Source organism: Camelus dromedarius, chromosome 8 (genome assembly GCF_036321535.1).
Source record: "Camelus dromedarius isolate mCamDro1 chromosome 8, mCamDro1.pat, whole genome shotgun sequence".
In the NCBI taxonomy this organism is placed as follows: domain Eukaryota; kingdom Metazoa; phylum Chordata; class Mammalia; order Artiodactyla; family Camelidae; genus Camelus; species Camelus dromedarius.
The window spans coordinates 6,911,390-6,938,836 of record NC_087443.1 but is presented as its reverse complement, the minus strand read 5'-3'; the positions used below and the strand labels follow the sequence as shown (position 1 = coordinate 6,938,836).

Genomic DNA, 27,447 nt, shown 5'->3' with positions numbered 1-27,447 from the left:
ACCCAAAAGACAGGACCACAGAGGAAAAGCCACTTAGCAGCACAAAAAAAGAGTTAAAAAGAGCACACCCCAAAATATTAACAGTGGCTATCACTTCATCATGAGAATAAAGGCCATTTTTTTCTTTTATTTATATTTCTAAACTTTCTCAATGTTTTCACAATGATCACATACTGCCTTAATGACTAGTTTAAAAATTCCATTTTAATGCCATATATCACTTATATGTGGAATCTAAAATAAAGTAAAATAAAATAAAATAAGGACACAAATGAACTACTTATTATTTATAACTTAGATGATTAGATGGTTTCTTGAATATGTGTGAGCACATCTGACTGTCCTTTATGATTGGATTACTGCATTCTGTTAATTCTTATTTTGCAGTTGGCTTTATTCCTTTGATAACTATGTAAGTTTAAAAAGCTAAAGCTCTAATCTGTTCTTAGAAACAATGATCAGTACACATACATAAACTAAAAATAATTGTGGTATATTGTATATATGTATTTACATGCAATATAATGTATATGTGCAGTCAAACTGTAATAAGTCTACCTAATAAAACTGAAAAAGAAAAAAAATTTTTTAAGAAAACAAATTAAAAAAAAATAACTAGACTTCTCCAACCTCTCAAAAAATATTCCATTTTTAGAAACAAAAGGCAATTATAGCTGATTCATTCAGGCAATAGCCAGCAGCGTCCCTTCCTGGGGCCAATTCGCACGGATTACAAAGTCAAACACGGTTGGGTGTGATTTGGTTTTTTTCAGTCATTTAAAAATTTGTGAGCCCCAAAAGAAACTCTTGTTTGAAATGTAGTGGCGGATCCTCCTACACAAAATCATTTTTTATGCCCTTCATTTTAATTGAATTTAGATATACGACCAGTCATCATCAAAATGGCTTAATCACTTAGGCAATTACTAACTCACTTAGCTGATCAACGGAACAAGTCTGTAGACTGAGTACTGAAGTTTATTAGATATAGTCTAGTTAAGAGAAAAGTGAGAACGGTGCTTTGTAGCTGACTGACCACACCAACGGGGCTATGTGTGGGAAATCTCTGGAAGGCAATCATATAACTTAAAGATTTGGTCAGTGATTCCTGGGTCTCTCGTAGAATGACACCATTGACAATCCAAATGGTCACGTCTGAGTGTCTCCTTCACGGGCCTCCTTCTCTTTCTCCACCTCTGTTAACAGGTGTGGGAACCATTTGACAGATCGATGCCCCTCTCAGGCAAGGGAACATACGATTGGCGTGGAGGCTATTTTTAAGAAATCATACAAATGAAAGTGTTCAAATGCCTCGTCATTATCTCTCTCCGGTGGTTCTGGTGGCACTCCATTTTCACGATTACACTGGACACAGCATTCAATTAGTTCCTACGAACAGACTTTTCGTGAGGAATTTGCTCTGCTGTTGTTTTCATGCAAAATATACGTCTGCTTGTCCCTGCTCAACAATCAGAGGTTCTCTCACCCTCTTACTAGTCATCGCTGTAACCTGGAATCCTGTGAGGCATCATTGTTTTGTGTAGAACGTCTTTAAACACATTACTGTCATTACTTTAAAAATATAATGCAAACTATAACTGAAAAATTGTGCTCTACACTGGAAATTGACACAACATTGTAAACTGACTATAACTCAATAAAATGTAGAAAGAAATATCTTGAAGCAAAAAAATATATATATAATGCAAACCACATTAATGTGTCTATCCTTTTCTGCAGTGGACAATTGGAACCCACCAGTGTCACACTCAGTGCCAAGAGGATTGCACTAAATTGATCTCTGGCTAAAGACATGGCAACATGAACAGCTTAAATTCTTTGAATGGCATAAAAGGATCTACATAAAATGGCATATTCCACCAAAATAAAACTAAGAAGATTAAATCAGTTATTTCCATTGGTCTGAGCCATTCCAGTTAGGCTGAAATCCAATCAGGAGGAATAAAGCATGCGAGAATATTAGTTTCTTGGAACAAACTAGAATTAAGCTGTTTTCTTTTGGCTGAAGCACCACAATACAAATAAAACAGTGACCTTCGAATCAAAGGCGATGTTAATGGAGAGAAATCACAAAACAGCAGCCAGTGATAAAAATGACCTGCGGGTCCACTGGATTCAAGCAATGCCTCTGTAAATAGTAAGGAGAAGTTATAGGACTTAGAAGGCTCTGTAGAACCAGTTTTAAAAGCATCGTCGACCACCAAGGGATTAATTTCCAAAATACACAAACAGCTCATACAGCTCAATATCAAAAAAACAAGCCACCCAATCCAAAAATGGACAGAACACCTAAAAAGCAATTCTCTAATGAAGACATACGAATGGCCAATAGGGAAGTGGAAAAATGCTCAGCATTGCTAATTGTCAGAGAAATGCAGATCAAAACTACACTGAGATATCACCTCACACCAGTCAGAATGGCCATCACTGAAAAGTCTACAAATGATAAATGCTGGAGAGGGTGTGGAGAAAAGGGAACCCTCCTACACTGTGGGTGGGAATGTAAACTGGTACAGCCACTATGGAAAACAGCTTGGGGATTCCTTAAAAAACTAAAAATAGACTTACCATATGATCCAGCAATCCCACTCCTGGGCATGTATCTGGAGAAAACTCTCATTCAAAAAGATACACGCACCCCAATGTTCACAGCAGCACTATTTACAATAACAAAGACATAGAAGCGACCTAAACGTCCATCAAGACATAAGTGGATAAAGAAGCTGTGGTATATATATATATATACACACACAATGGAATACTACTGAGCCATAAAAAGGAATGAAATAATGCCTTTTGCAGCAACATGGATGGATGTAGAGACTATCATACTAAGTGAAGTAAGTCAGACAGAGAAAGACAAATATCATATGATATCACTTATATATGGAATACAAAAAAATGAGGCAAATGAACTTATTTATAAAACAGAAACAAACTCACAGAGATAGAAACAAAATTCTGGTTACCAAGGGGAAAGGCAGGGAGGGATGAATTAGGAGTTTGGGATCAACATATACACACTCCTAGATATAAAACAGATAAACAACAAGGTCCTACTGTATAGCACAGGGAATTCTATTCAATATCTTGTAATGGCCTATAATGAAAAAGAATATGAAAAGGAATAAATATGCTTAACTGAATCACTATGCTGTACACCAGAAACTAACACAACATTGTAAATCAACTATACTTCAATTTAAAAAAAATTAGAAGCATCTTCACAGAGTCCTTAGATACCTGGCAGAATTTAGAAATAAAACTGGAGTTACTAGGAACATTTTCCCAAGGCAGGAATGCAACAGTAACAGGAAGCAGGTACAAAAAACATCTCGAGTCCCTTGGAACCAACTAAATTTCCCATGTGGTAACACGAGGCATGTGGTTCCCAGCCGTCAAGCAGAGCTCCAAGAAGAGAGCTTCCAAACCCTTGAGCTCCAACCATAAGAGTAGTTGACAGCTCAGTGACCCTTCCTTGGTGGAGAAGTCTAACTCCTGGACCCAGATGGGAACTCCTGGCAGGTGCTGACCAGGAGCAGGAGGACTGAACTGGAGGCCCCTAAAGGCAAAAGACAATGTCACCTTGTTGATTGATGGCTGTGTCCCCAGTACTAAAGCAGCGTGTGCTACAAAAGGCACTTGGTATTTATGGAATGAGTCAGGGTGGCTGCGTGCAGACTCTAAGAACAGGCTTTATAATCCCGAGAGCTAGAATATTAAAGATAAACGTCATAGATTTATATTATCCTGAAGCTAAGTAGCTAAGAATGTAGCTATTTAGCTTCAGGATAATATAAATCTATGACGTTTATCTCTATGATTATATATGTCAAATGATCAAATAAACAATTTATTTATAGGGGAGTGCTGTGATTCTTCTCTTTCTCTCTACATAAGATCTTCTAGTGTAAGAAGAAAATCAAATATTTTAAATGATTTATTTGCTTAAGGACCAGAAGACTCAGATTTCAGTCTGGGGTTCACTGGGACCATCTTTGTCATCTTGGGATTATTCAATTCCTCTAAGACTCAGTTTCCTCATCTTATATTATGAGAATAATAATATTTACCCAACTTGGGCCACTGGCTTGTTGTGAAATGGCCAGAGAAGAATGCCTGTGAATGGTTCGGAAAGAGACATGTTAGAAACAGTTAAAAAAAAAAAAATTCAGAGAGACTATTGTGATGGTCCAACTTGTTGATTTGATTCAGATTTAATTCAGCTCAAAGGGCATCTCTTTAAAACTCACCGTATGTGGCCCAACACCTGGAAGACTGAAATCTGGCCCGTGGCAGTCCTGCTCTCTGCATCCTTTATCATAAAGTAAACTGTGCACATGTAGGCAGTACAGGCTGCCTTTAGCTCCCCAGGTACCAGTGGTTCTGAACCACCTGGAAGTCATGAGGCCCTTTGAGGGACATCAGGACACACTAATGTACTAAATTCCATCATATGCATCACCAACAATATCCACAAGCAGAAATACCTGGGCAGGATAAAATTATAGAGAGGAACACTGGCGGCCATGAAGAAGAGAGAGAGAAAAAAAGCAGCTCTATTTCCCACTGGTCATCTTTTGCTACATGTTCATTCATTTTATTATCTTGCAGACATCAGTGATAAACCAGAATGGGAACAATATTTTAGAATGTCTGCTCTGGGTCAACTATGACTGAATTCTGATGTAGTCATCGTGTTGTAAGACATCTGGCCTTTGATGGAAGTGTGAGAAGGAAGGTCTCTCCTTTCAACTGGACCAGAAATAAGTTCCACTAAAAGAGTAAGGGGCCAGTGCATCTGATCTCACAGCAAAACTTCTAGAAGAGGCAGGTTTTAGATGGTCATCACCTTGCAGACCTGCATTTGCAGGGCAAGGGACTTCCTGCCCAGATATTCTGCCTGCAATTAGCACACACTGCCACCAGGGGGAGAAAGAGCGCTTTATCATGGTCCCAAAGATCCCAAAATTCAACTCCTGTTAACACGTTAATCATGACATATTTTTCCATTCATTTTTAAGGCAGGGGGAGTTTCCCTATAAAAATCTAACTGTCTGGGGGGGAGGGTATAGTGCATGTGGTAGAGCACATGCTAAGCATTCATGAGGTGCTGGGTTCAATCCCCAGTACCTCCTCTAAAAATAAACCTAATTACCTCCCCCCAAATAAAATAATTACAATAATACATGGAATGGAATGGAATGGAATGGAATGGAATGGAATGGAATAAAGCTAAGTGTCCAAACACAGATGTTGAACAACAGTGGTTTTTCACGCCATAATGGGGGGCTGGAACATTAGAGGGAGAAGTCTTAGGGTGGGCAGAAATGCCCAGTTGACGTTTGTCGGGCCCACAGCCAGCATCCAAACAACTGCTGTTTTGAAAGAGACAGAGAGAGAGAGGACCAGGGTGCCACCCTGATCTTAAACGTGTCTCCTTCCATCTAAATCCTTTTTCTTTTGTCTAAAGGAGTAACGGCTGGCTCTGTGTGCATCTCTTTGTTTTTGTTTTATTTAAGTTCTGGAAGTGTCCTTAATAGGACTTCGGTACAGGATGTTGAGGCTTGCACGGGAGATCCAAAGGAATTGGCTCCAGCTGCCGAGAAGAAAATGAATCCCTCTAAATGGCATGGACACGGAATAACATCCTTGACGGGGAATGAACAGTGTTCGAAGCTCACTGCTGTTTATGCTGGAAAACCAGCCTCGTAAGAGCCCACGGGAAGCACTTGTGCTGGGGGGACAACCGGACAGATTTGTTTCACAGCAAAGCACACTTGGCAGTCCTGCCCTCCCCGTTCAGGACTCAGATAGAGTCAGATGCCATCATCCTTCTAGGCTGAACCCCTCCAGCCAGCCTCCTGTGTTTTTGGGCACCTCAAATGTCAAGCTTCTATTAAATATGAAAAAGAAACCGAGATGCAGAAGGAATCTCGTCCTTCCTCTCAACAAGCTTTCAGGGCTGTTGAGGTATCACCTTTAAGCCTTCACCGCAGGGCTTTTCAAGTGCTTTTGTTTACTGCTTGGTTTTTTTGCTTTGGTTTGGTTTGGTGTTTTTGCTTTGACTTTTTAGCAACGGAACCCTTTTTGAGATGAAACCTTTCAGGAGACCTAAGAACAGATAAAGCCGAGGCACTCTGGATGGTACCCTCTTCCAGCCTCCCCCAAGGCATTCCTGGGACCCTCTCAGAACACAGCTCGAAAATCACATCCTTTTGGCATTCTGAAGAAAATACACAGATTCAACAGTGTTGAGGAGCTGTAAATACTGCCAGCTCCAAGTTGCCTAGTTTTTGTTGCTATCCCAAGTTCATGTGACGTAAGTGAATATTTCATGGCACAGGGTCTTTAAGAACAACAAGAGGTTAGCATCTTCATCCCCTGTTTGGTAGAGACAGACTCATTTCAAAGATGCTAGTAAGGAGTGGGAAGGGTACAGCTCAGTGGTAGAGCGCATGCTTAGTATGCATGAGGTCCTGGGTTCAATCCCCAGCACCTCCATTAAAGAAAAAAAGTGAGTGAATTTGTGATTCCACAGATGTGAATAAAATATTAATCTCAGTAAGATTCACTTACTTGGAACATGAGACCAAATCCTCAGCTGTAGTACTAATGGTTTTAACAGATCTCTAACGTTCCAAAGCATTTTTCAGTACTTCCTTCTAATTTTTTTCTCTCTTAAAATCTTTTTCCTTTTTCTTTTTTTTTTCTTTTTTCCATTTGTAGTGTGGGAAAGATTAACAAGCAAAGACCATTATCCACAGCTTCCCAGCCAGAGACGGGCTTAGCTAACACGGCAAAGTTAATTCAATCAGCACGCTTTTCTTTTGTGTCTTTTTCCGTTTGTCTCTCTCGTGGCCCCACAGAGTGGACAGGGTGGATGTTATGGTGCCCCTTCAGCAGACGATGAGGTGATTTCTCACATCCAATAGATCTTGGCTCTGGAAAAAGTTCCAGAATGACACGCTCCTTTTCCATTTTTAATTTGCATGATCGGGACCAATGCAGCCACCCACTCCAAACAAAAATTTAACCCTCCCGGCGAGGGGTGGGGGAGATATAGCTCAGTGGTAGAGCATGTGCTTGGCATGCACGAGGTCCTGGGTTCAATCCCCAGTCCCTCCAACAACAAAAAAAATTAATTAACCTAATTACCTCCCCCCAAAAGAAAAACAAATAAATAAAACCAAAAATATATTCGAAAAGAAAAAGAAAAAACTGTAATCCTCCCACTGGCTTCCAGAAGAGGTGAAGCTGATTACCTGTGGTTATCCATGCAGTCAGTACCAGAATGAGCTGACTGATTCTCAGTCACCTCCCCCCCAAAACCCGCAAGGCTGAACCTATGCCCCCCAGAACCCCTCTGCCCCACTGCCGCCTACAGGAGACGCAAACTTGAGAAGTTCACCGTCTCCTCCTTCAATGGTAGAAAACTAAAGGAAAAGAGTACAGTGTAGGGAAAGGCAAAAATGAAGCTATGGAGATGATGAGAAAAACCATCCTGGGACGTTCTGGCAAAGAGAGGAAGAGAGCTAACAAAGACAGAAAGTCACAGGAACACAGAGTGCTCAAGTCCACGGCAACAACAATTTATTCTTAACGAACCTCACTAAAAACAAGCTCCCAGAGGGACCAATTACACGTGGCAGCGCTCTGGCAGTGACTCGGGGAGCAGTCATTCGAAGCCACCCCCGGGGATGAGAAAGTCACCATGTCCCACAGCTAACGGGCTGCCTCGGTGCCCACCTCCTTCCAAACCATAAGCTTGTGCTGGCTTAGCGTTGTCTCAAGCCCGTCAGTTGTAACACAGTTTGTGTCAGGAGACAAGCTGGCACGTTGAATAAAGGTCAAGTGGAAAACTGTCCTTTCTCCTACATCACTGTCATCGACGGGTAAAGGTCATTCTACCCAAGCCACTGCCGTGACAGAAAATAACTTTGTCTGCTATGACATATTAAAAAGCCCCTCTGCCATGGGCTTTCTGATTCCTCTTACACTTGAAGGGCATTAAACTACTTCCTTCAAGGTATTCCAGCTGCTGCGATGACAATAATTTGTTTGCAAACAAATTTGAGCAGAAAAACAGCAAAACTACTATATATAAAGTAAACAACAAGGTCCTATTGTGTAGCCCTGGGAACTACATCCAGTATCTTGTAGTGACCTATAATGAAAAAGAATATATGTGTGTATATGTAGAACTGAATCACTGTGCTGTACACTAGAAATTAACACAGCATTGTAAATCAACTATACTTCAATTTTTTTAGTTTTTAAATTAAAAAAAAAAAAACACTGTGTCAAGGCTCCTGGTCATGACGCCCAGCAAACTGGCACCAATGCAAAGACAAATGGCCCCTCCTAGAACTTCCCACCCACCACCCAGGGGATGTCCTTTCATCCTGCAGAGTGTCTGCCTCCTTCTGACTGAAGACCCCGGGAAACCTTCAGATATTTATATACCATAAAGGTTTTGGTTTCCAAGTCTTATAGAAAACTTATTCCAAATTCCCTGGATAACTTTTTTTAAAGGAAGGTCACAAGGAAGCTCCCAAAGGCAGGGCGTCCGGAGCAGCTGCGTTCACGCCATGCTTTCGGCCCCCGTGGACATGGGAGCAGGGGCACCAGGCAGATGGGGCAGCAGAAGCTGGGCTGCAGACTTGTGAAACCCGGAGGGAACAGCCACCCGTTTTCTTCCGGTGTGTCTCTGTCCTCCAGAATGTGCTGGTAGTACTGTTTGCTGTCAATTTTCTATTAGAGGGGATGCAAGATTTAATTAAGTGCCTGGACAGTTCATAAAAAAAATGATCTGTCCAATGATGTATCACACAGTGCAGGACGCCCTACGAAAGAAAAGGGGCACCATGTCATTGCTTTTATGCAGAGGACATGGATGCCACGTCTGTAAGTGACCGTGTCAAATGGATCAAGTCGTTGTCTAGGAACTGCAGCTTCACCCTCTCTGCCCGTGAGGCTGCAGGTCACAAAACAGCAGAGACCAATAGAAAAATGACTAGAACGAGGACCTGTCTCTCGTCTGTCTCTTCTTCTTCACTCTCGTCTTCAGCACTGCTCCATTTATGTCTCGTTTTCTGCCTTTTCCATTTCTTTCCATCCACCTGCCAAACCCAGAAAACCAGCTCTTTCAAAGCCTAAGCAGAGTTTCCCCTTCATGTTCTCAATGTCATCCAATGTCAGGCCACGGAGAATGAAGCCGAGAAGGAGAGACTTAAGGTCACGAACTGGAGACTGCAGAGAAGGAAAACTGCCGCTGGAGATGCGAAGGAGTTCAGCTCTAAATGCCTCACAATCATTTGCATGTTTTAAAACACAGGGCTTTCCCTCGATACTGAATTTTTTTGCAGCTTGAAAGAAATCAAGCTATGTGCAAATAAGCTGCTTATGGCTGAACAGAAAAAAAGAAGCCAAACCATCCTACCTGATTTTCCGCATGCTTTTGATGCTAACTGCAGGCAGAGAGATTATGCAGACGCAGTCACACTTTACATCGTGTTTTCTTTCTTTTTTTCTTTTTCGTTTTTTTTGGGGGGGGGGGCAGAGGAGGTAATTAGGTTTATTTATTTATTTTAATCCAAGTACTGGGGATTGAACCCAGGACCTCATGCATGCTAAGCACACGCTCTACCACTGAGCTGTACCCTCCCCCATGACACTGCATTTTCTAATGTGTGGTACCCGGGAGGGGGGGATGAGGCTGAGGGGTGGGCAAAGAAAGAAGAGAACAAATAATCCATCAATACCTGCGCACCAGGCACCCGGTAGGTACCTCACGTACCTCGTGACCCCAGTTAGCCTTTCACCCACACAGCAGGAGCACAGGTGTTATCATTCCTAGCTGATCCAGGAGCAAACTGGGATCCAAGGATGGATGACAGGACGAGAGGGCACAGCCACCACACTGCCCTGGGGTCTCCTCCCCTTGTCCTGGGACTCTGTTCTGCCTGCTGAGCGGGTTAGCAGACACTTCACCGCTCATCAAAAGTCAATTCTACCTCAACTAAAAATACATAGAATTAAAACTAAATACGTAAATAAACACTTGTTAAAATTCTTCACAGTTCCCGAAGGTGTTTCAAACTACTGACTCTCCCTGGTTGAATAAGAGTAAATTGTTTCTAATTGTCACTTCATGTAGAAATAGAAGAGCTGATTCTGCCAGTTGAATTCATCAGTCCATCAATTCAGAGACAGGACATGGGCCAATCAGCCTCACATTATATACATAATAACTCGCTGATGGATTCAACGCTTTCTGAGTCTAACCCTCGAAGCCCGCCCAGACATGGCCACAGTCAGAGATAAATCAGAGGTTATATTGTTTCCCTGGGAGGATGAGGACCAACCTCTGGAAAATCTCTAAATAGAGGCAACTTCAATTCAATCTGCGAGAGCAGGTTTGGGAAAGGACGGACTGTGTGATCCACCGCACTTCCCTCGGTCCAGCAGAGTTCAGGCATTCGGTCAGTGTTCCCTGGCCGAACGAATGAACTCTGTCTGGTGTTTTTATCATAATCTTCTTGTATATTTTTAACATCCCTCATTTAGAAATGCCTATGTTGCTCTCAATCATTCTTTTAAAAAAACGTTATAGCTCAAAGTGTAGTTAATATTATCATTTTATTTTTTGGTTTTTCCTTACTTCTTCTATTAACATTAACTATAAATTATATTGCTTTTTGGAGCTTACATTTTACACCAAATTTGCATGTGTTGTATTTCTGATTGAAAACTGAAATCTCTAGGTCTCATACTAAGGTACTCTATTTCCAGTTTCAGAGATAATTCCTGGTACTGGTTAAAACCAAAAATATTGATAAAAGAGATTCTGGTGATATTAAATTAATTAACTATATCACTATGCTGTACACCAGAAACTAACAGAACGTTGTAAATCAACTATACTTCAATTTAAAAAACTATTAAAAAAAAAAAAAAGATGATAGAGCTTCCTCTCTCTCTCTCCCTCTCTCCCTTTCTCTCTCTGTCTCTCTCTTTCCCACTACATTCACCATCACATTGTGAGGAAGCTGAGCAGCCCCATGGAAAAGCCACGAATAGCTGTTCCAGCCACAGCCCTCTCTGAGCCCCAGCGGACAGCCGGTGCCACCTGCCTGATGGGAAAGTGAGAGCTCAGATGACCCCAGGCCCCAGTTACACAAATGGAGCAAAGAAGGGCTACCTCTACTGAGACTGCTTCAAATGGTAGATTTTTTAGCACAATTAATGTCATTTTGATAAGCTACTAAGCTTGGGGGAAGTTTGTTATGCAGCACTAGCTAACAGGCACAGATTTTGGTGCCACAGTGAGCACTGCCACAACAAAGCCCCAAACATGTGGCAATAGATTTGGGGCTGGTGGGAAGTTGGAAGGGCCTTGAAGAAGATGGTTAGGAGAAGTATGATTGATCTCGAGGAGGCTACTGGTGAGGACTTAAAGAAAGAAAAATGTTACTGGAAACTGGAAAAAAGGACCCTTGTTCAGCAGCTGAAAGTTTAGAAACACCGTCACCTGAGGTGGAAAACAGAACATGCCCCTATTGAGCTGGGTGGTCTGGCTAGGGAGACTTCCAGGCAGGGCACTGAAGGGACCACCTGGTGGCTTCTCACTACCCACAGTCTAATGTCAGGAGAGAGAAATAAGCCGAAGAAATAATTATGAGTATAAAGGAGTCAGGACTTGCTGGGCTGGAAATTCAAATTATTTCTCATTTCCAGCCTCTCCAGAGGACAAACAACATTAAGATTGAGAAATGGCTTCTAGGCAAAGATCAGATCCAGAGAGCTGTCCGGAAGATACGGTCAAACGAGGAAGCCAACCAAGGACATAAACCGTAAAACCCTTTTTAAGAGCTCAGAAAGATTTAAAGAAATGCATCACAGATCCTTTCAAAAAGTCACACAGCCCTTTAAGACTCTGAGGAGAATGACCCCAACTCCTCCAAGCCTTCCAGGAAGCCTGAAAAAGGATGCTCACCTTGAAGAGATTTGTGGGTATAGCTTCTGTCTGATGGAGATTACAGATTGATTCATAAAAAACCCAAAATGTTTTAAAAAAAGAATTATGCCCATTTGGAAAAAGAGACAAAGTGCAAAATGAAAAAAAAAAAAAAAAAAACAAGAAAAAGCATTTGGGCCACCCAACTGGTATGAGTGGAAAGCCAGCTACAAACTCAGGCTACTTCTTAGGGAGAAGGAAGGATGACCTGGAGTGTAGAGCCAAGAGCCCACAGGTCAGAGCCACAGGAGATCATTTCCAGGCAGTAGGGCTAAACACTAATCAAGGAGCTGACAAGAGCTGGACTTCAGAACTGCTCTGCACCGGCGGCTGCTGTATGCCACCCACGCCCCGCTTTGTGAACAAGGGTCTTTAGCAGTTATCCCGCCCCGCCCACCATCGTAGGCTGGGATCATGGCGGTTGACAGCCCAACTCATCAGTGCACAGGTGTTCAGATCATCAAGGGAAACTGTACTTGAGAAGCTGGGCTCAAGGAGACACATCTGAGGAGCCTCACCTTCACCTGCACCTGACTTTGACGTGGAGATCACAGACACCAACCCCCAGCCAAATGCCTTATTATACGAGACTTTTGAAAGGTCTTGAGAGGGAGTGAATCTATTTCTCATGTGGAAAGAATGTCAAAGCATATGAGAATAGAGGGCAATCTGTGGGGGTTTTAAAAGATGCCGACAAGATCTTTGGATGCTCCTCCCATCAACAGATGGAGTCTAATGACCCTATGCTTGCATGTGGGTCACCTTTAGTGACTGACTTCTACAAAGAGAAGGCAGCAGGAGTAACACTCCTTGACTTCCAAGGTCAGTCCAGAATAAGTGATAGTTTCTGCCTACATCTTTCTTTTGGGATGCCATCACTGTACTATGAGGAAGGCACATGGAACGGCTACAGTGTAGCCCTGGCCCCAGCTAAGCAGTCAGCATCAACCAGCAGAAATGTGAGTGAGCACGATTCCAACCTCGTTCAACCTGCCAGGTCAACGCCTGTGAGTAGAGATGACCTGTCCCCACTGAGCCCTGCCCAATTGTAGGTTCGTGGGCAACATAAATGGTGTCATTGTTTTTCTTAAACAGCTTAATCGAGTATAACCTACGTACCACACAATTCACCCCTTTAGGGTATACAATTCAATGGGTATTGGTACATTACATTAATGTTTTAAATTGTGGTCAAATATATGTAACATAAATTTTGCCATTTTAACTATTTTTAACTGTACATTCAACAGCCGTAGGTACATTCACAATGTTGAGCAAACATCACCACCTTCCATTTCTAAAACCTTTTATTATCTCAAACAGAAAGTGTGTACCCATTGAGCAATAACTCCCCTTTCCCCCATCTCTATTAACCCCTAATCTGCTTTCTGTTTCTGAATTTGCCTGTTCTAGGCATTTCATATAGGTGGAATCAAGTATTTGTCCTTTTGTATCCGGGTTATTTCACTTAACATAACGTTTTTAAGACCCATTTATGCTGCAGGATGTATCAGAACTTGATTCCTTTTTATGGATGAATAATTGTATGTATATATCATTGTATGTATGTATATTCCATTATATGTATGTATCACAGTTTATCCATTCATCTATTTATGGGCACGTGGTTGTTTCCACATTTTGGCTAATGTGAAAAATGCTGCAATGAACACTGGCATACAAATGTCTGTTGGAGCCCTGCTTTCAATTCCTTTGGAAATATACTTAGGAGTAAAATTGCTTAGTCATAAGGTAATTCTGTTTAGCTTCTTGACAATGATCAAAGTGCATTCCTTTGGCAATGTATGAGGTTCCAGTTTCTCCATATCTTCCCCAACACTTGCTAATTTCCATTTTTTTATAGTAGCCATTCTAGTGGGTATCTCATTATGGTTTTGATTTGTATTCCCCTAATGATTATGATGCTGACAATCATTCCATTTGTTTATTGACCATCCATAAATCTTCATCATCTTGGAAAAATGTCTATTGAAGTCCTTTACCCATTTTGGGGGAGGGAGTAATTAGCTTTATTTATTCTGTTTTTTAATTGGGGGTAGTTTTTTTTTTTTCAGTCAGGTAATCAGTCAGGTAATTTACATTTTTCAAGGAATGAGTTTATTTCATCTAGTTTATCTAATTTTTGGCACAAAATTGTTCATAGTATTCTCTTTTAGTCATGTTTATTTTCATATGTTTCATAGTGGTATCCTCATTTTCATCTCTAATTTTAGTTATTTCCATCTTCTATTTTTTTTTTACCAATTTTGCTGATTTTTCAAAGAACTAAGTTTTGTTTTTATTGATTTTGTCTATTGGTTTTCTACTCTATTCTATTGATCTCTGCTCTAATCTTTATTATTTCCTTCCTGCTGCTAGCTTTGGGTTTAGTTTGATCTTTTTTTCTAGAACCTCAATATATTAAGTGAGATTATTGATTCTGAGATTTTTTTTTAAATGTAGGTATTTATGGCTGTAAATTTCCCTCTGACCACTACCTTTGCTACATCTCATGGGTTCTAAAATGTTGGATTTTCCTTTTCATTCATCTTTAAATGTTTTCTAATTTCTTTTGAGATTTCTTCTTTACCCATTGGCTGCTGAGGAGTATGTTTTTAATTTCTACATGTTTGTGAGTTTTCCAGTTGTCCTTCTGGTTTTCATCTCTACATTCATTTCATTGTGGTTGGAGAAGATACTTTGTATGATTATAATCTGTTCAGTTTATTGAGATTTGTTTTGTGGCCTAACATGTGGTCTCTCCTGGGGAACATTCCATGTGTACTTGAGAAAAATATGTATTCTGCTGACGTTGGTGGGGTATTCTGCATATGCCTGCTAGGTCTAGTAGGTTTATAGTCTTAGTCAAACACTCTATATCCTTATTGATCTGTTTAGATGTTTTATGTATTATTGAACGTCATGTATTGAAGTCTCTAACTATAATTGGAGCACCATTTCTCTCTTCAGTTCTGTTGCTATTTGCTTCATTTTGGGCCTCTGTTGTTTGGTAGGTATATGTTGAAAATTGTTACAGCGTCTTGAGGAATTGATGCTTTTATCAAAATATAATGCTTCTTCTGTCTCCTAACAGTATTTTATTTAAAGTCTATTTTGTGTGATAGCATGGACATCCCAGCGCTCTTATGGTTACTCTTTGCATGGAACATCCTTTTCTGTCCTTTCACATCAATCTATTTGTTTCCTTGGGTCTAAAGTGAGTCTCTTGTAGACAACATATCAGTAGATTTTTTTTTAATCTATTCTGCCAATCTCTGCCTTTTGATTAGAAAGTTTATCCCATTACATCTAAAGTAATTATTGACAAGGGAAGGATTTAATTTCTGCCATTGTTATTAACTTACTGTATGTCTTTCTTTTTGTCCCTCATCACCTCCATTACTGTATTTTAGTGCATTTAGTTGATTTTTTTAATACTGAACTCTTTTGATTTCTTTATAATTTCTTTTTGTGTATATTTTGTTGGTAGCCTTTTGTTGTTGCCAAGAGGATTATTTTTACCATAATAAAGTTATAACAATCTGATTTGAACTGATACCAACTTAACTTCAATAGCATCTAAAAACTCTACTGTTATACAGCACCATTTACATTATTGTTGTCACAAATTACATCCTTTTAAATATAATAACTATAAATTACATTATGCATTTATCCTTTAAATCATGTAGAAAATAAAAAGTGGAGTTACAAACCAAAATTACAGTAATACTAGCTTTTACATTTGCCCATGTATTTTTCATCATTGAATTCTTTATTTCTTCGTAAAGCTTCAAGTAACTGTCTAGTGTCCTTTTATTTCAACCCACGGGCCTCCCATTAACATTTCTTGCAGGGCAGGTCTAGTGGTAATGAACTCTTTCAGGTTTTGTTATCTGGGAATGTCTTAATAGCTCCCTCATTTCTGAAGGGCAGTTTTGCTGGATATAGAATTCCTGATGGACAGTTTTTTCTGTCCACACTTCAAATATATCTTCCCACTGCCTTCTGGTCTCCATGGTTTCTGATGAGGAATGGCTGTCAGTCTTACTGAGGATCACTTGTATGTGAGGAGTTGCTTCTCTCTTGCTGCTTTCTAGAGTTTCTGTCCCTGGCTTTTGACAATTTGATTATAATGTGTTCCCATGTGGGTCTCTTTAAAGTTTATCTTACTTGTAATTCACTGAGTTGTTGAATTTGTAGATTCAAGTCTTTCATAAAATTTAGGAAGTGTTCCACCACTATTTTTTCCAAAAATTCTTCTGCTCTTTTCTCTCTTCTTCTTCTGGGACTCCCAGATTTAAATGCTGGTCTGCTTGATGACGTCCTAGAGGTCTCTCAGGCTATCTTCAATGTTCTTCTTTCTTCTTTCTACTCCTTAGACTCAGATTGTTCAGTTGTATCTTCAAGTTTGCTGATTCTTTCTTCTGCCTGGTCAACTCTTCTGTTGAACTTCTGTAGTAAATATTTCATTTTATTTATTACACTTTTCAGCTCCAGAATCCATTCCATCCATTTTTATAATTTCTACCTCTTTATTGACATCCTTATTTTGTTCACACATCGTTTTTCTGAATTCCTTTCTTTAGTTCTATGTCCATGTTTCCTTTAGCTCTTTGGACATCATTAAGATAGTTGTTTTAAACTCTTAATGTAATAAATCTGATGCCTGGGCTTCCTTGGGGATGGTTTTGGTCCAGGTATGTTGCCTCTTTCAATGGGCCATGTGTTCCTGTTTATTTGTATATCTTTTGATATTTTGTTGAAAATTCGACATTTAGATATGTGGTAACATGTTAAATAATGTGGTGACTCTGGAAGTCAGCTTCTACGCCTTCCTCATGGCTTTCCGAGCTTTGCAGGTTTTACTGTTGAAGGCTGTAGTGGTCCATCTGTTTAGGTACTTTTCAAATTATTTTGCCTCTTCCAGCTTCCAGTGGCTACCAGTGTTCCTTGGCTTGTGGTCACATCACCTCCCCATCTTCTGTTTGTCTAATCTCCCTCTGCCTTGCTCTCATAAGGACACATGTGATGGCATTTAAGGCCCACCCAGATAATCCACGATAATTTCCTCATCTGAAGATCCTTAAGTTAGTCACATCTTCAAAGCTCCTTTTCCAAATAATGTAACATCTACAAATTCCTGGGATTAAGATGGGATATATTTCATAGGGGTCCATTTTTCAGTGTACCACATGTAGCAACAGATGAGTGAAACAGTGGTTTGAGGGAATAAGTCAAAACACAAGGAGAAAAGTGAGGGTCTTGACACCGTTTACCCCCTGACTCCACCCTCTCCATCAGTAAGTCCTGTTTTCTACTAGTACTAGTTTGAATTGGGTCTCTTTCTCTCCAAAGTAGAGAGTCCTCATGCAAAAAAAAAAAAAATCAATTCTAATGTTAACTGAAGTTTCACATATTTATATAGCAATAGTTTACCCCAACGAAGCTGGCACGCCTTGAAGGGAGGTCATCTCGTATACCTATCCGGGTTCACTGCAGCAGAGTAAACCCAGCAAATTCCAGCAAAGAGCTGCTCTGTACACGATACACTGGCTTGAGGACCAGGCTCTGCTCTTAACTTAAATTCTGCTGAGGAGTTTCGGACAAAACAAGATGCCAGTAACAGTCAGGCTCATTTGTGGGCAGGGAACGGAATAGTCAACCCAGTTACTCAAGTCACAAGAGTCTGCCTTTTTTTTTTTTTTAACGCTTCTGTCAAATGTCTGCATATGACCACAGAGTGGTCAAACCAAGTGATTCAAACTTTTGTGGAAACACCTGCATGTGTTTAGCATTTAGCTCAGCTCTGAGTCAATTAGGCCTCATGTTATGGGTTTAATTGTGTGCTCCCAAAATTCGTATTTTGCAATCCTAATCTCCAGAACCTCAGAATGGGACTGCATTTGGAGGTAAGATCTTTAAAGAGTTCCTAAGTCCAAATGAAGTCATTAGGGTGGGCCTTAATCCAATCTGACTGCTGTGCTTATAAGAGGAAGAGAGGAGGACACACACACACACAGAGGGAGGACCATGTGAGGACACAGGGCGAAAATGGCCATCTGCACACTAGGAGAGAGGCCTCAGAAGGAACCAACCCTGCTGATTCCTCAGTCTTGGATTTCCAGCCTCCAGAATGGTGAGAAATAAATGTCTGCAGGTTCAGCCACCCAGTCTGCAGTCACTTGGTTACAGCAGCCCAAGCGACTAGCACGCTCCTTCTGTTAAGGGAAAAGCAGCCATGTGTACTGAAATAGAGAGAGGTTGGACGTGGAAGGATTGTAGGGGGAGATTCAGTCCTGTTTAGGTTTTTGCCCCTGGTCGCAGGCACACCCCTTCCAGGTCTGTCGGCTATCCCATAGACCTGTAGAAAGAGGGGGAATGCTCCGTAAAAACATTTGCGAAGTGAAATTGTTGACATTTCTAAAGCCCTGAGGGCCCTCCCTGAGGGGTGATCACTCTATCCCAGTGAGCTGGCCTCAGACAATCTAAGTCATTCCTTTATCCTGTATGGCCACCCTCAGAGCAGCTGAATTCCTTGGGCCCAGAAGGAACAGTCTCTCAAGTGAGCTTGCTGTCCTGGGATCGCAGCCAGCCTCTCGGCCACTCTAGGAAGGAGGCATGAACACAGAAAACCAGTGGGAGCAGCTTCAAAATCCATCTTCTAAGTACAGGAGGGACTTCCTGCCCACCCTCCCACTCCATCAACCAGAGGCTACAGCTTGTGTCACTTGCAGAGTCTCATAGGCAGATACACAGAAAGAGACTAAGATGTGTCCACTATTAGCACAACCATCTGTAACCGTGCAGAAGCCTATGGGGCCTCCCCAGAACAGATCCCCCTGCCACCATGTCCTTTGCCTGCCTCTTGTCTATAGAAAAACTTTAGTCTCCTAGGCTTCTCCAAGTTTCAAAGAGTACATTTAATCAGAGAAGTGAGAAAATGCAGAAAGAAAGGAAAACAGTCAAGTAAGACAAAATAATAATAGTTTAGCCATTAAACAAAGTCAAGGACCTTTAGTTCCTCCTCAAGAGCTATAGATAATATTCTGAGTCATGTCTTTTGAGCTGTTTTGCAGACACTGAAACTCCCACCAGGTAGAAGTTAACCGTGTGCTGCCCACAAGCACGGAGACCCCAGACTGGTTGGAACCAGAAGGTTGATGATTTTGACTCCCCATGACCTCACCACCAACCAATAAGAAGACTGTCCACAAGCTGATCACACCCCACAACCCACCTCCCTCACCCTGTCTTTAAAAACCTTTCCCTGAAACCCATCATGGAGTTCGCATCTTTTGAGCACTAGCTGCCTGGACTCCTTGCTGGGTGCCTACAATAAATGCTGCACTTTCCTTCACCAAAACCAGGGGGCAGTAGATTGGCTTTACTGCCCTCGGGTGTGCGGACCCAAGTTTGGTTCAGTAAGACTTAGTAACATCCATTTAAAAAGTGCTGCATTTTAGCCAGAAGGAAAATGTGTCCATGTTCCAACTAAGTACCTAGTTAAGGAGAGGAGATGGGAAAAGAAGAATTCTTTTTAAATTTGTCTTGATGTTTTGTATTCAGCAGCACATCAAACCCTGGTGCTACCAGGTTTCACCATGAATAACACACCTGAGAATAATGCGCGTGATCCTTGCAGGACAAACTGATTTCCTTACAGCCGGGGAAGCAAAGCAGAGACCCACCTGGGGACCTGTGATGTGGCCAAGAAGAGGGACAGCCACTCCCCGGTGCTTCGACCCCTACAGCTCCAGGGGGGTCTAACATAGTCCACATTTTCACACCAAGACATACGGAGCTGGGTGTACACCCAGCTGGAACACGGGGGAGAAAAGGTATCTCACTGAGATCATGTTTTAATCTGCTACAAATGAAAGGGATGCATGTCACATGCAGATAAACCAGCTGGGTCCGTGCGCAAAGCTCAAATCTCAAGTTGGTGGCATAAGACTGAATGCACCCTTAGTACTCATGGAAAATGCCAGTACACAAGTCTGCAAACAGAACGGTGATGCTGTTGGCTGAGATTCCTGCCCTTCACTCACAGAATCAGAAATTCTCCTATAAACATGAAAAGAAGCTCAGACAACGTAACCAAGGGAAGTAAATGGCATTCTGTACACATTGTCTTTCTATGGTGTTTGTTTTTATGTATTGCTTATCTCTCAATTTTCAAGTTTTTACCTAAAATAAGACGAGGCAGACACACAAGCTGTCTCTCCTGTGAGAATGATGCTAGAGGTTAACACTGAAATTATGCAAGTGCTCATTTCCTAAAAGCCTAGTTTTGGAGGGTTTTTTTAGATAAAATCATGAACTTTTTCTGATGCCTCCCAGCGTGAGGCCCTCATCTGTTCCTTCCCCGGCTTCTTATGTAAATAAGAGTTTCTAGCATCCAAAAACTCCCCAGATAGGTTTTGTCCCCACAACTCCTACAAAGTTGTCTTCCACTTTGCGGTGCAAAATGCTCTCAAGCCAGAGAGGCGCGAGGCAGAGCCGAAGGGCGGCCAGAGCGCACGCGCGGGTCCCCTCCGCGCAGCCTCCACTGCCTCGCGGGAGAAAGGGGCGGTGACGATTGTTCCCGAGAAATGGCCGAGATCTCAGCCACGGGTGACTTGGCAGGGTCGTGGGTGGGCGTGTTTCACAAGTGCTAAGAATGCAGTCATTCAACCAACACCGACTTGAGACTCGAGCTGTTGTTTTTCGTGGGTTTTAGTGGAAGCCTCGTCATCCCAGGACAAGGGGAGCCTTAGTGCCAGCACCCCTCGGAGCCATGCAGGGGGAGCCCTGTGGGTAACAGGCCAGGAGGATGACATTTCCAGATCCCGGACGCAGGGAGAGGAGGGAGGGGCGTGGGCGGGGGCTGCGGACGGAAGATGCACCCACATTCACGACGGGGCTCACCGCTGCTCTTGCTTCTGGGAACCTGTTTAAATGCCAGGCTGGACAGGTGTCTCCGAGCAGATACCAAACGCAGCCCACTTTTCAAGTCAGAACACAAAACAATTCAGGCTGGACCCCCTGATGGCGCCCACGGTCCCACTGCCTCTGCTGTCCCGCGGGTACCAGGATGACCCGATTCTACTCAATCCTGTTTCCCGTTTCCTCCGCTCCCCGTGAAATGAGGTGAAATGGCATCAGTGCGTTTCCGCTGCGCTCAGTCACGTCTCCCAATCTGAGAAGAGACAGCATTAGACTCCAGGAAGCCACTCAGACACCAAGCCCTCAAGGATATGCAGGGTGGGGTCCCCGGGAAAGAAAGGGCTGTCGGCTTGAATCAATCGCACTCCACCACCAAGGAGCCACAGTGGATGGAGAAATCTCGCTAAAGAAAAAAATTCAGAAAAAAAAAATGATGAGAGTTTCGACAAGAACTGGTCCTTTGCTAGAGTGGTTTCATGCTTGGCCTGTGCCATGATCATTGTTCACTCGGTGCCTCACATTTTTACTGTACTAGAACTCTGTCATCACGGATATCAGCTGAGACAAGGACAGAGACACAGATTCAGCGGCGGCCCCTTTCCAGTCGGAGGAGGAAAAGTCCAAACAAGCAGGTTAGGCCAGCGATGCTACGCGTCACATCGACGTGAGTCACGGAAGCGCTGAGGTCCACGTCCTCACAACCCCACCCCTACAACCCTTGAGCAGTGGACATGGCCCCCGGTGGACACGGGTGGGCAGGCGGGCCTTAGAGGCCATGAATCAATGCAGGAGCAGCCAGGACAATACCCATATCGAAAATCGTTGTCTACGCTCTCACTCCCTCCCGCCCAGCACATCTCAGATCCTGGCCCTTCCTCACCCATCTCTGGATGGCAGTGTCTTCCTCTATGGGACCGCGAGGGCGCATCCTCGCCCCTCCGCTGACCGCAGATGTGGGACAAGCAAAAATGCGATGAAACCAATGAAGCATCCTGAGCCTCTTGGAGAAAGAGCCTACACGAATCCCAAACAGCACGATTCTTTTTCTCCCAAGCCCTCCTAGCTTCACGAAAGAAAATAAGGAAATATTAACTTTCCTTCCCTGGCCGGGGAGAGATGTCATTAGAGGCCTGAGAAGGGTTTTTCCTACAAGGCACCAGTGGGGAAATCTGCCAGCACTTTGTTGAGCTAAAACGTGGAACTTTCTATTCTGCTTCAACTGTTCCTTTCTCTGCAACCCAAAGGCATTTTTATGAGGAAAACTAGAAAGAGAAAAGCAAAAAAACCCAGAGTTTAAAGTCAATTTCTAGATGCTCCTGGCAAACCACGTGGACCCATCAGACCCCTTCCCCTGAGACACCGCACAGCTGCACAGCTGCACAGCTGCTCCGGACAGAAAAAGCAGGAAGTCCAAGCAAAGACGGTGAAAAGTGAGAGTGAAGTATCTGAGCAACTCCGAAAGTGTGTGTCAGGAATCCTGGGTAAACGAGATGAGCAAGGAACTTTTACTCAAATCCTACTTCCACAATCTCATTACAGCAAATTCTCCCCCTCAGCGCTGTCTGATCTTCCCTAATGACTCAGCAATCAATTTATGAGACTGTATTGATCACCTACGATGTGCCAGTCCAAGCCTTGGGCCCTGCCGTGATCCGTTTCAGACCCTCAGGCATGGTGACCGGGGACTTAGCAGGCAGAGGCAGGGGACCACGCCATTATTTGGGGGGGGGCGGTTATTAGGTTTATGTATTTATTTTTTCATGGAGGTTCTAGGGATTGAACCCAGGACCATGTGGAGCATGCGCTCTACCACTGAGCTGTATCCTCCCCCAAACCCCGTTTCAGACAACAGCCAGTTTCAAATCTCATTCAAGGCAACCCGACTCTTGGATAGTGGCTCGTAGAGATGGGGGCCCTTCCATCTCTTTGCCCTCCTATAAAATATCCTTCTGGTGCATCTTACACATCCTCCAGGGCCCGGCTAAATTGTCACCTCCAGCAAAAGGGACACAGCCCATGTGGACTGAACCCCACCTGCCAGACCAGCCGGCTACCATACCACAAGTCTGATTCTCCACAAAGGAAAGTCCCACACCAGGGTTTTCCCAAACCTCAGCACGTAGCCCAGTCACCCAGGAGGCTTGACAAAACACAGAATGCTGGGCCGGTCCCAAAACTTCTCATCCGGTAGACATACGAACAAGGGGGGACAAAAAGGCAGAAACACGACGTAAAGATGCCTTTACATTTGCAACGTGGGTCATTTGCAGCAACATGGATGAACCTAGAGATCATCATTCTAAGTGATGCAAGTCAGACAGAGAAAGACAAATACCACACATCACTCATATGTGGAATCTAAAAAAAAAAAAAGAAAAAGAAAAGAAAAGAAAGGACACTATCAACTCATCTACAAAACAGAAACAGACTCACAACAGACATAGTAAACAATCTTATGGTTACCAGGGGAAAGAGGGTGGGAAGGGGTAAATTTGGGAGTTTGAGATTTACAAATGTTAGCCACTATATATAAAAACAGATTTTTTTTTAAAAGTTTCTTCTGTGCAGCACAGGGAACTACGTTCAATCTCTTGTAATAACCTTTAATGGAAAAGAATATGAAAACGAATATATGTATGCATATGCATGACTGGGGCACTGTGCTGTGCACCAGAAATTGACACACTGTAACTGACTATACTTCAGTTTTTTTAATTTTTTAATAAAATAGTGGAATAATTTTTTTTAAGATGCCTTTATTCTTCTAGCTTCCCTGTGAGGTGGGTTCCCTTCGGTGTTCCAGAGATATTTGGAGAAAAGACTAAAGACATGAGGGTGTCCTTTAATGAAGCCCATTGAGAGAACCACGTCCAGAAAGTTCACTGGGCCTTGATCAGAAAAAGAGAGCGGTTTTCCACCTGTGTCAGAAGCTTTGTGTCTTGCAGAGAGAGCTATGTGCTTAAAGGTAAACGAATGAAAACTCAGCCTATGAACGGGAAAAAAAAATGTGTGCAATTGTGGGAGGCCTCAAAAACGAGGTTTAATTGTCTTGCACACACAAAAGTCAGCAGGTGCACCTGGGGCCAGGAGTAACACCTTTGCTCCCTGTCTACAGTGGTGCAGGATTAACAGGGCTACTTCCCTGAGCCTCAGGTTTGCCTCCCATACCTCATCCTCTACCCGGGGTCATTGCGAAATTGAAACAGCCTGTCAACAGAAGGGTGGCAGAGTTGGCAGAGTTCCACCTCCATTCCCAAATTCCTCTCCTTCCATCTCTCTTTCTAAGCCCAACCTCAGTGGCATATGTACATAATGAGGCCCCCAGACAGCATCAGCTCGGGGTGTTGCTTAAAATAGGATGTGCAACCTCCTTTTAGAAGTCACGCGCCCCGTTCCTGTAGCACCCCAATTCCTAACAGTCTGTGACGTCTCTACTGGGAATACCAAGATACGGGCCGATGAGTTTGAAGACCAGCTAACAGCTTCCAGAGCATCCTCAGATCCATGGTATTTCCACACTAGTCCTCGGTGCATTACACTTGGTTATCACCAGCAGCATCCTTCAAGTTCATGAGTGTCCAGGGGAACCTGGAAGTCATTTTCAGCCCCCTTTTTCACCCCTGACCCAGCAGAAATGGATGTGAAATCCTACAATCGGCACTCAAGTCCTTAAGCTCCTTTCCAGGCCAACTACACCTGCAGTCCTTCCTTTGACACGGTCCACCATGTGTCCACCCTGCTGCCATGACCACCCTTGTCTGCTTCTGACCCAAATCCTATTCCAGTGCCTCATTTTAACTGTTTCTTCTGACTTCTGACCAACTCCCCCATCTTCATGTCATTGCGTCTCCTGTCCAGCTTGGGTATTTCAGGCCATCTAGACGGGAATAAGATACATTCGGCCCTACTGGCACAGCCTGGCATCATCTTAAAATCACCCCATCTCCTACACCTGGTCCCAACGAGCATCAAGTCAGAAAGCCCCATGAGGTTTTATATTCACAGGAATCACAAGGTCAATACTATGTCCACCTTACGTTCCTTTCCCTGCCGCAGTGCTGAGCACATAGTAGGTGTTCAACAAACATTTTTTGATGAGTGGATGAAGTATAGATATCCCACACCTTGGGCAGGCAGATCATCACCTGTTAATATCAAGTTAATATCACTTTTTATTGGGCAAGTACTCAGAGTGTTTCTGGACAATCAATAAAGTCATGCTTGTCACCCAAGGGAGTACTGCTCACAGCGCGCTCTGAAATCCACAAAACAATAATGCTGTGAAAGAGTCAGCTGTCACTGAGTGGAGCTGATCACAGGAACAGATTACACAGTGCATCCGGGCTGCAGAAGACAGAGGTGAACAAAGAGGGAAATTGAACCTCGTGGGGAAAAGAAGAAAGAATCAATAAAAAAGCAGAACTCACCCTTCTCATAATCATCGTCCTCAACTGCTTTTTCCTGAAGTTTCTGAAGCTTTAATCTTAAGGATTTTACCTATGTTGAAGAGGGGAGAAGATGAAACCAAATTACGATAGCGCTCACACAAACTTATTTTCTTAAAGCTAAGAGCACTTAGAAGCTATTTTGAAACCAAACCACTCTATTCTCCTTTAAAAAAAGAACCACAAATGTACATTTTTTTCCAATACCAGATGCATTCGTGTCTCCAAAAAAAAAAAAAAGGTTATATAAAGAAAAAGTGTAATTTGAGCATACAATCCACAAAAAGAGAATGTTATTTTAAACAAAAACATCCCACTGTTCCCTTAGCTGTGTGGGAAAAAATGCATAATAAAAAGGAATACAAATTTCCAGACCTGACCAAATGGTTTCTGTTCTAAAAAAATCGCATTAAAATTATAAAGGTAAACACACTGAAGTTGGAAGAGAAACCAAGGGAAGAAAAGCATGAACTTCAACTCAGCAGACTGTGCTGCTGGCTGGGTGACAATGACAAGAGGGACTTCACAGAGGAAGTCTGGAGGTTCACATACTTTCCACTGTAGACAGGGGCAGTCAATGTCTATGTAACCCACAGGTAGACCCAATGATCCCATCATGTATCTGACAGTTACAATATGTTCATTGCGTAATTATTTTTATTCTCAGCAGGAGGTCCAGAGATTTTCTTTTTTTTAATTGAAGTATAGTTGGTTTATAATGTTGTGTTAGTTTCTGGTGGACAAAGCAGTGATTCAGTTATATGTTTATACAGATTCTTTTTCATATTCTTTTTCATTATAGGTTATGACAAGCTATTGAATGTCGTTCCCTGAGCTGTACAATAGGACCTTGTTATTTACCTATTCCGTTTATAGTACTTTGTATCTGCTAATTCCAAACTCCTAATTTATCCCTCCCCCACCTTTCCCCTTTGGTAACCCTAAGTTTGTTTTCTATGTCTGTGAGTCTGCTTGTTTTGTAAATAAGTTCATTTGTGTGATACTTTAGATTTCACATATAAGTGATACCATACGACATTTGTCTTTCTCTGTCTGACTTACTTCACTTAGCATGATCATCTCTAGGCCTAATTATCAGAGAAATGTGAATCAAAACTATAATGAGGGATCATCTCACACCAGTCAGAATGGCCATCATTTAAAAGTCCACAAATAATAAATGCTGGAGAGGCTGTGGAGGAAAGGGAACCCTCCTGCACTGCTGGTGGAGCGTAATTTGGTGCAGCCACTATGGAGAACAGTACGGAGGTGCCTTAAAAAACTAAAAATAGTTACCCTATGATCGATCCAGCAATCCCATTCCTGGGCATATATCCAGACAAAACTTCAATTCAAAAAGATACACGCACCCCAATGTTCAGAGCAGCGCTATTTACAACAGCCAAGACGAGGAAGCGCTTCCCTCCCGGCCTTGTCCTGCTTAACGGGATGTGAGTGGAAGGGACAGAGGTCGCCTGTGCTCTGAAGCCCTGAACTGCTCTTGTAGGATCCAGCTGCCTTCTCCTCCTTGTCTCAGAGACGGAAGGGGCCGTATGCTCAGAGGGTGCAGGCTGGGGTCCTGAGTGACTCTGTGGAGCAGAGCCCCAGCCAGCTTTGTGGAACATGACGTGTAGGCAAGAAACACAATTTTGTCACATGAAGCCTTCTATTGCATTACTGCCTGATACTAACCTATTTCAACTAATCCAACCTCCGAAGCCAGGCACGAGGTGTTGTCTTATGACTGGTAGGCAAATATTTTCCGAATGAATGAATGATTGTGTTAACCCCTTCATCCTTGAGTTGTTCCATGTGACAAGCGTGGATTTTCCCAGGAACTTAGTCTTAAATCTCTTTGGCAAAGGAGATGGGCTGGGTAGGTGGTCCAGTTGCCATGTAAATTTATAGCATTCCCATCAGCACATCCAAATGATGAGATTATTAGACCCCAGAGCCACAGCAGAAGAACTGCAGGAAAGAAGGTCCAAGGAAGATCCACTGCCCACCTCACCTTACCCCCTCATCCAGTTATCC

The 27,447-nt window shown here is 42.7% G+C and overlaps 1 protein-coding gene and 1 non-coding gene across 4 annotated transcripts in view; one reads left to right on the top strand and one right to left on the bottom strand.

The window, feature by feature from the left end:
* Nucleotides 1–27,447, bottom strand: part of TSNAX (translin associated factor X) — a 394,977-nt gene that overhangs the window by 242,273 nt on the left and 125,257 nt on the right. For all 3 annotated transcript variants that reach the window (XR_010381833.1, XM_064487870.1, XM_064487871.1), the window contains one exon: nt 25,396–25,465. Coding sequence is in view for 2 of the 3 variants with exons in the window: in XM_064487870.1 (XP_064343940.1) it covers nt 25,396–25,465 (70 nt within the window). In the remaining variant the exon portion in view is untranslated. The remainder of the gene's footprint in view (nt 1–25,395; nt 25,466–27,447) is intronic.
* TRNAA-GGC (transfer RNA alanine (anticodon GGC)) lies at nt 7,076–7,149 on the top strand. The gene has a single exon. It is a non-coding gene; the product is annotated as a tRNA-Ala (tRNA).